Source organism: Stylophora pistillata, chromosome 4, assembly GCF_964205215.1.
Source record: "Stylophora pistillata chromosome 4, jaStyPist1.2, whole genome shotgun sequence".
In the NCBI taxonomy this organism is placed as follows: domain Eukaryota; kingdom Metazoa; phylum Cnidaria; class Anthozoa; order Scleractinia; family Pocilloporidae; genus Stylophora; species Stylophora pistillata.
In genome coordinates, this window is record NC_142522.1 from 36998631 (window position 1) to 37008451 (window position 9821).

The 9821-nt window shown below is 39.4% G+C and overlaps 1 protein-coding gene across 1 annotated transcript in view; it reads right to left on the reverse strand.

Moving 5' to 3' along the window:
* Positions 1 to 839: 839 nt before the first annotated feature.
* Positions 840 to 9821, reverse strand: part of LOC111328843 (hemicentin-1) — a 13307-nt gene continuing 4325 nt past the window's right edge. Inside the window, exons 2-7 of the mRNA XM_022933378.2 lie at positions 7487 to 7690; positions 6788 to 6928; positions 4669 to 4959; positions 3255 to 3395; positions 2648 to 2812; positions 840 to 1872 (exon numbers count right to left, since the gene is read on the reverse strand). Coding sequence (XP_022789113.2) covers positions 1793 to 1872; positions 2648 to 2812; positions 3255 to 3395; positions 4669 to 4959; positions 6788 to 6928; positions 7487 to 7690 — 1022 coding nt within the window. The 3' untranslated portion in view covers positions 840 to 1792. The remainder of the gene's footprint in view (positions 1873 to 2647; positions 2813 to 3254; positions 3396 to 4668; positions 4960 to 6787; positions 6929 to 7486; positions 7691 to 9821) is intronic.

Sequence of the window (9821 nt, forward strand, 5' to 3'; positions counted from 1 at the left end):
CTGCCATTGGTCGCCACCTGAGAGATGCCCATGGGAACATTGACTTACTCAATGAGAGCCAGTTTAGAATGCTTAAAAAATGCGGCACGAAATGCGATTGTCTTGTTTATGAAATGTTGTACATAAGAACAATAAGGCCCAATTTAAACACCCAGAGCGATTCCATTAGGGCTAAACTCTTTGTTTGACTTTTAACGTTTTGTAATTTATTCACCGCTTCATTATATATATGCTCGATTTTATTATTTTAGTTTACTTGATAATGACGTTCTGGAAACGTCGAAACGTCGTGTCATGCTTTATACTATTTTATCGCAGTTTTTCATTGTCAAATGTTTTACCAAATCTTTACTTATTCGTATTCTCCGTTGACAGAAAAAAACAAAGACGCGGGGACAGGAAAGATCAACAAAACTATAATTCTGAAAAATAATTCCCCTTCCCTCTTTTTCAAAGGAAAGACCAGGTATTCAACAAAGGTAATTTGTTTCAATGAAGCCACAGAAGTAGTTTTTAAAAAGGTAAACTGGGTTCTATTTCTCGCGGAACTGTTTGTTAAAGAGAGGACGTGATAGGAACGTCTCTTTCATATGTCATGACATTTGCACAAGACCGTGAATAAAAACTGTTCAAAGGCTATAAGGCTACCGTGTCGGGTTTCATTTTTCCTTAAATAGAAAATTACCTCAGAGAAGGACCATTGAAAAAGATAATGTAAGAAGGGGTGGGTCACTGGACAAACCATTTCTAGAGGAAAAATTGAGTGACTTATCGAGATACTTTGAAAACCACGAAAGAAGTACCAACTAAAACAACAACCAGTCAAACAACCAACCAAATGAATTCTTCTTTGCAGTAGTATTGATTAAAGTTCTGTATTGCATTTGTTATAATTTCTGATTACAACTTCAAAACATGTTTTGAGAAACTGCTTGATCATTTAATCTCTAAGGATATGTTATGAAACTTGCCAGAGTGTTTGCTTTAGCCAAACGCTATCAGTACTGTTCCTAACAGATATAAACTTTGAAATCTAATCCATAATCTGTTGCTTTATTAAAACCTGTAAAATGCTTTGTAAAGAGCTCAAATTTTTGCAATGAATACTATACATTCAGGAGCAAATAAACTTATTTACTTCTCCATTACTACATTTTCTGCACATTTATTCTATTACCGCGCCGAAAAAAAAAAAATTCAATAGCAAAGACGATTCAAAACGGATAAGAGAAGGCTACCGATAGAAGTTTAAAAGCGGAGCTCCAATTAGTCAATTTTATGGCCACTATAAGATTTACCATTATCATTTTTACTGTCTTTGTAACTAATCTTCACTGCTATCAAAACTTAATTTCCAAATTGCAGAAATTCGATTCTACAAAACTCGAAACAACAATGAAAGGGATGGCTTGTTCCACGGAGATCAACTTGCAATGCAATTATAGGCATACATTAATAATTTCCTCCTGGAAAAGGCGCTAACTTTTGTAGCATTTCCTGCTACGAGACAATGTGTTGTTCAGTTGAACGGTTATATCTCGTCCTAATTTAATTGACACAGCTCATGAACGTAATTTTTTTCATACGGAGAGAGTCTCTCATTGCAAAAAAAATCTTGTACAGCTGGCTTAACAATCAGTATGAAATGACACTTCTTAAATCTTCAGCGGATTCGTCACTGTCATCTAGCTACGCAGCAAGTGTTTTAAAATCACGACTACAGTGATTTTTTTTTTCGATCTAATTCATCGGGAGCCGTTCTTCTTTATTGCCATCTTTTTTGCCTTCGTGTCTATAATGAACTCCACCAAATCCACAGGAACCCTTGCATGATGAAGTTCACATGATTTGGAACCGAAGTTGTATGAGCCGCTGAAATAATATGAAATGAAAAGAAGATCAAATTATGAAACTTCTATTTTGTAGTCCAAGAGTACCTACTTTAGCTGGTGGGTAGAGCTTAACCGCCGTGATAAATTAGCGGCAGAATTTCAATACAGCACAATAGCCGCACTTTGAGATTCGACTTTACTCATGTACCCGACAAGAAAGAAAAGAGAAGTCCTCGAATCATGCCACTTAAGTTTATTTACAGAGTGACTTAGTGGCTGATTAACCACTCCTAGGTTGGGATGTGATCATGAGTTCTTTAAACAAGGACTAAATTGCAGATCTAAATCAATGCTGCCTTAAAGGACTGATTAAATCTCTGCAGCAGAGGATTTCCAATTTTTCTACAATCTACTCTTGTATCCTTTTTCCTTCAGTGTTATTTCTTGCTTCACCCCTTGCAAATCACTTTCATATTTTTAAAGCATGAGTGCTTTCCTGCTTTGTCTATACCAGTATAATAATTTCAAATTAAAGAAAATGTTTCCTCTTCAAAATTGCAAGTGAATCTAAATTATCTTTACTCAGCCACACCAAAGGATTTTAATCAATCATTGGAAGACATGTTTTTAGGTGTTAAAAATAAAATTCATCGAAACTTCTTCCGCCGAACATCCAGCAAGCAGTTCAAGTTGGAACGAAAACTCAAAACCCGGGCAGTGATGCAAATCTTGAGACATACAGTCGCACACCCATAGGGGAGAGAACAAACCTCAGCGACTAAATTTCAGATGCTAAGTGAATTGAAATTTGTTACCGTTTATCAAAGTTCCGTTAGCCACCTTGACAAGGAAAAACTGCTGACCAGGACCGTTACTTGCACTGCAGGAGTAGTTTCCAGAATCCTCTGCGGTGGCATTCTGGATGACAAGGATAGAATCACAGAAACTGCATTTACTTTGAAGAATGAAACGGCCTTTTGCTGTGGGTAAAAATCACAAGAAACGTTTTAGTTATTCACAATACTATAAGTAAGGGTGGTTTTGTAGTGAAGAGTCGTGATTGATCATTTACGACCCTTGTCAAACATGAAATCTTAAGGCTACAAAGTACTACATTTCGCAACTGACGCTAACTTTAAAGTGGACATCTTTGATTTAAACAACAGCATTAGTCTTATTTTCCTATTTGGTTCAAAGTACCCAATCGTTATATATCTTTATGAGCTAAATCTACACACTTACTGCCCAAAAAAAAAAACTGAAACACATACACATACACTCACAGAAATAATAAGAAACTGACGACAGAAAACCAAAACATCGCGTCAATATAGGTGGCAAGCTATAGGAGAAGAACACTAAATTTTGTATAAAGAGGAGCCAAGAGATAATGATATTTTGGAGAAGCTAAGTATATCATACGTTTGATGATAGCACTTTTTTCCTCGTAGTTTTTCTTCCATTGTATGTTCAAGGGGTAACCTTCAGCGCTGCAAACCATAGCCACGCTCTCTCCAATGTCAGCTGTTAACTTAATCATGCTGATACGAAAACGGACGCGAACTGTTGAAAAAAAGATATGGTTATTGCAGATTTTCACTAATTTCCAAGGTTAAAGATGTTCATAAGTAAAATACATGATTAACTAATTATATTGATTAGTATTGCTGAAAGAATATTGGTTTGATCCACCAATGACATACTTCGCAGCGCTAAGTCCGTATAAGGAGACAATGGTCCAATGTTCTACCAGTACGGTCTTGAGTGTAGTGGGTGAATAGGAGATTTATTGCACGTCTAAACGCTACGTTTTCCCATTGATTTCTGGTTGTTCGGCGTACTTTTACAAATATTTTTTTTCCACGAGACACCAAAAGGAAGAAAAATAACAAACAAAACAAAAACCCAGGGCACAGTTATTGGAAAAAACAATCCTCCTGCTTTATTGTTATAAATAGCCAAATGATCCTCACATATATACTACAAAATAATTATTAGCGGAAAATTAACCACAAATCAGTTTCAAATTGCATTACATTGTCATCATGCACAGTTCGAAATATGATTTCTTTAATTTCTCTATTTATAAAAATAGTAATAATAATAATAATAATAACTTTATTTAAGGAGGGTAACACATGACAGTGATTCAACAGATGAACTTGTGGCCCTCAAATAAATCAAACAAAGGTTTTAAATAAACATAAAATACGTGAAAATCCCCACTGGCAGGAGGCAGACCAGCAGGCTATTTACAGGGTACAGCCGAGGAGTTGAACTCGGGGCAACCGAGAACAAATCCAGCGAGTAGAGGATGGAGGACTCGAACCCAGGCCACCGGATTACAAGTCCAGCACCCTAACCACTCGGCCATGCCGCCTTTTAAATGGTAAGGTTTTGTTAGCCTTTCAACCGCCAAAGTGACCAGCATCTAACTTCACCCAACAGTATCAGCTATGAATCAAACATCAATGTCATGGGAATGAAGATGATTTCTAACTGAAAATGTCCAAAATTGTTGAATGAAATGTAAAGAGAGCAGTTTGAAAGATATGATCACCGATGTAAGGGTGCAAAGGGTCAATACGCAAAATCCAAGATGACCATTATTGTCTGAGTCTACCCCGGGGGTGACCACGGCTTGCTGGTCCTCTTTGACGTCATGCATCAAAGGTAATTCTTCCAGCGTTTCTTCAGGTTTGTTCCCTGACCTCTTTATTTGAGGTTAGCCGAGCTCACTACTAGGCTATCGCGACGTCCTTGCGGGTTCAAATGTGATGTTTTTATTTGGCGTTTTTCCTTTAGTCCTTTTTACGACCTTCATTCTTGCACTTACCGTGGAGATAAGCTGCCGACGACGTAACGTCGTAATGCTCCATTTTTTTAAGGAGAACGGTGATTCTACATCGATAGTCTCCACCGTCTCTTGCATCGACAGAAGTCAAGATCAACGGCTGATTGACATCAGTTGTTATTTTCAAGCGTTCGTCATTTCTTAAGTAGGTCACGGAGCTTATGGGTGTGGTCTGCTCATTATTCTTGTGGGTGAGATTGCAGTACAGCCTGGCACCGTCTCCATATGATACTGTTATGTTCGGAGTAACACGGGCCACAGGCAGGTCTTCGACTATCATAAACAAACAACAGCACGGAATGAAATGAAAATGAAAAAACGGTGACTGAGGTAATGGTAATTTATCTAGTACATTATGATGAACGATCCTCTACCGGATAACAAATGCCTTCCTGGGTGAGAGACTGGTACAAGGAGTGACTAACTGGACGACTTACAGACAACTTGTTTGAGTGAGCAGTCATGAGTAACTGAGTCACTGACGGACTAGCCGACTGACGGACTAATCATGACTTTAAGACCGACTGACTGACTGACTGACTGATTGACTGATCGCATGAATGACTGACTACCTGACTGACAGACTGACTGACTGACTGTCTGACTGACTGACAGACTGACTGACTGACTGTCTGACTGACTGACTGAATGACCGACTGACAGACTGACTGACTGACTGAATGACTGTCTGACTGACTGACTGACTGACCGACTGACTGACTGACTGAATGACTGTCTGACTGACTGACTGACTGACTGACTGACTGAATGACTGACTGACAGACTGACTGACTGACTGAATGACTGTCTGACTGACTGACTGACTGACAGACTGACTGAATGACTGACTGACTGACTGACTGACTGAATGACTGTCTGACTGACTGACTGACAGACTGACTGAATGACTGACTGACTGACTGACTGACTGAATGACTGACTGACTGACAGACTTACTGACTGACTGACAGACTTACTGACTGACTGAATGACTGACTGACTGACTGAATGACTGACAGACTTACTGACTGACTGAATGACTGACTGACTGACTGACTGACTGACTGAATGACTGACTGACTGACAGACTGACTGACTGACTGACTGACTGACTGACAGACTTACTGACTGACTGAATGACTGACTGACTGACTGACTGACTGACTGAATGACTGACTGACTGACAGACTTACTGACTGACTGAATGACTGACTGACTGACTGACTGACTGAATGATCCGCCGACCGATTGACTGACTTACCGACTTTTTGACGGACAAATTGACTGAATGACTGACCCACTGACCAACCGACTGACTGACTGACATGCTGACTTTTTGACAAAAAAATTGACTGACTGATTGACCGACTAATTCACTGCAGTGACTGAATGCCTGGCTGACTAATTGAAAGCCGCTGTTAAGTGATTGTTTTTTGACAGATCGGCTGACTGACTAACACGCAGTTTAACTAACTGAGAGACCGACTAATTCACTCGCTGACTGACCTAACACCTCAATCACAAGGCCACGGATATTTTTATTTCAAAAGTCTACCAAAAAAAAAAAAACCCTGCGTCATTCAGATAACACGCGTTGGAGGTGCAAAAACATTTTGACAATTATGCTGTATGCTGGGAGCCGTTTGTGGCCGAAACAGACACTTTCGCAGTCTATTTCAATTACTTCGAATAATTTGAAAGGCTCGTCACTGGTCAAGAGTTTACAAAAAGGTTGAAAGGACCACCTTGAAACACTTAAAGATAGTTCTGTTGATGACCAGCTGGAATCTACATCGGTATGTTGATACTTTTCGAGTCAAATTCGCGGACAAAGTTATTTTTAACTTTACTGGATCATATAAGGCTTTTGAGATTGGAAATTTTCAAAATGAAAACTTTTGGAAAAAGAGAAATATCTTTAAACGCGAGACATTTTCTGTTTTACGTGCAATTTCGGTGTGTTTGAATCTCGACCTCAGCAAACGCGCACATGGACGTTGTAAATCTTTCGCGGGAGATGGTCAAGGAGCCCGTAGGCCTTTGTCTACGACGACTTTCCAAGTGATTGTCTAATCATATTATTGATACTAAAGTGACTCACCTGCTGTGACACGGATGGTGAACCTGTATCTGGATTCCTGTCCGCCCTTGGAAGAATATCCGGTGCATGCGTGTTTTCCCTTAGAGGTATCATCTTCGACTGTAATGTTCGTATAGTGCAACGTTGCCGTGACTTTGTTCCCTGTGAAAAGATTTTTCGGCATGTTATATTTCCATGTGGACTATTGAGCATAATTCTGCGACAAAAGCTATGTTTACAGAGGTAGAAAGCCTAATCATGCTCCACAAAATTATTTCACACTTTCTTTAATGTGCTTGTTCCTAGTGAGTTTTTGCGTATATTAGTAACATGCAAAGTCTAGCCTCAGAACCAGGCTTTTAACTTCGTTTTATGCCATCAATTATTACTGCAAAGGACCACGGAAATTAAACCTCAACTCAGGATATAACGTTGATGATTACCAATCAATGAAATGATTTGAAAACCAGTGTGACAATCGATAACTGCGGAGACCGACCTTCAATAGACTCCCTTCGCATCGGGGAAGAACAGTAACACTCTTTGCAAAAACTGCAATGAGTTTTTAGTGATGAGCCGCAAAGTCAGTAACCATTTCCACTAAGAGAACCGCCCGAGAGCCATAGGCATCCAAACGAAATTTTTAGCCCATCCCTCCCCATCCCGTCATCCAAAAACCTAAGGCTATGCTGAGGTAGATGTCATTCTGCCTGGTCTCACCTTCTGTTTTGTTAGTTTGAAATACTGTCTCCGTTTCTGGAATGTCTAACCACTCATATCTGAAATCTGGCAGAGCCTTTCTCCGTTGAAACCTCACCCTGACAGGAGGCAATCCATTATCACCGACAAAGATGCACGTAAAATTATACCGCGATCCACTGATGGCAAAGACATTTTTCGGTAGAAGATCGACGGTCAGTAAAGCTAAAGATGAAAAAAAAAAAACATGAACGGATAGAAGGAACAAAGGGGCAAACGGTCAAACAGACAGAAAGATAAACAGAAAGTCAAACGGACAGAGAGACAGAAAGAAAGATAGGCTGACAGACAGACGGACGAATGTAGGAGCGAACGAACTGACAAAGAGAACGACAGAAACACAGACAGGTATATGGGGCTCCGCTCTAGTGCACCGTTAGCGACCTTTACATTTACGTTTGGAAACAGCACTGAATCGAAGCGCTCGTCCAATTTTCTAATTCTGGATTCATCATCTGAAATCATCTTAGTTCCTTGTAAATGCTCATCCAATACTTCTCAGTTCAGTTTTTTTTTTTTAGTTTATTTATTTGTGCTATAAATTTAATCATCAAGTTACAAGAGTGAAAAATGGACTAAACTAAAGGTGGAAGCGCTTGAGAAACCACATGCATTTTTAGTCAACTTTTCTTTAATTTGTCCTAAGGGAATATTAAAACGCAGACACCAGTGGAAACAGCACTGTCAGCTAGGCCTTGTCCACATCAGTGCAGGATGGCGATCTTTAAACAGTAAACATTAGATATGCCTATCAACAACAGCTGTTTTTCGCTTTTCGTCGTCAATTGTCTCTTCCAAGCAAACGAAGGCCAAGTCGACTGTCGAAAATATCCTCAATACTTTTCATTACGCGTTGCTAATTTAAAAGTGCCAAGCGGTCAAGTTTTAAGTTCTTTAATTATTATTTCAGTAGCTTTACTTAAAACGTATTAGCTTTTCAGGGCACAAAGCCAAGTTAGATGACATCTTTCTTTTATTCAGTGACACAATCCGAAAATGTGACACTTTTGATGAAGTTTTCGGCGTTGCTTTTACTCACGACAAATTAACGGCTCTGTCTACCAGAAGATAACATCTTCCGGCTCAAATTAGCATCGACAATAATCTGCCCTTCACTGTCAAAAATAAATGTTTAGTCAGCATAGAGACCTTTCCGTTATTGTAAAACAAGATAATTAAACGTAACAGAAATTAACATAAATAAGATTCTATCATCATCTTTAATGAACACCATCACCTGTTTGTGTGGCGGCGCATTTATTGAAACGTCCAAAGAGGGAACATACTGAAGTAAGCAATTTTACTTTCTAATGCAAAGATTTTGCATCGAAATGAATTTAAATAACATAGTTGCAGGTATGTTAGAATAAATGGTTCTGTCGTCTACAAGAACATCCGCTCCAAGTTAGCTTCAGCAATAACCTGCTCTTTATGCCTTTTCTCCCTTATAAATTATATGAACAACCCAAATATGCTGCCTTGCCTGAGCTATGTTTACTGGGAAAAATTATAACCAATCAACAATTGGAGTAAATGGCTATGGGCAAAATCCCATAGCCGCATTTATTTAAAATTACTGTTCAATCAAATCCTTGATACAAAGTTTGGCCCAGTAAAGGTGAGGGCACTGAAAACGCCAAAAATTACATTATAATGAGCTGAAAATGAGGAGTGGCTGGGACAAGGGGAGGAGGAGGGATGAAAAACCACGTCTTTAACCACCATCAAGATGGAACGGAGTGACGCTCACATGGGAGCCTGGTCACTTGGCAAGCACAAGTATCCTAAAGGGTATTGGATATAATCCAAATAAATGCCACCCCAAGTCCCAGGCCCCCAAAGGAAATAAAAAGTACACAACGGGGAGAAGAAGCATAAAAATTCTATTTGCAAGCAAATATTTCCTTTATGCCTTTTCTCCCTTATAAATTATATGAACAACCCAAATATGCTGCCTTGCCTGAGCTATGTTTACTGGGAAAAATTATAACCAATCAACAATTGGAGTAAATGGCTATGGGCAAAATCCCATAGCCGCATTTATTTAAATTTACTGTTCAATCAAATCCTTGATACAAAGTTTGGCCCAGTAAAGGTGAGGGCACTGAAAACGCCAAAACATGTGACCGCACACATGCCGCCCCACCCCAGGCAAGCGCAGCACAGAAGCAAGAGCCGCCCATGCAAGCTAATGCTCGGAATCACAATAGTCAACCATTATGCTGTTGAATAGACTATCTGAAGGTAAGCTAGTAAGTGCCCACCCCAAGCAAGGGCCACCCATGTGAGCTACTTC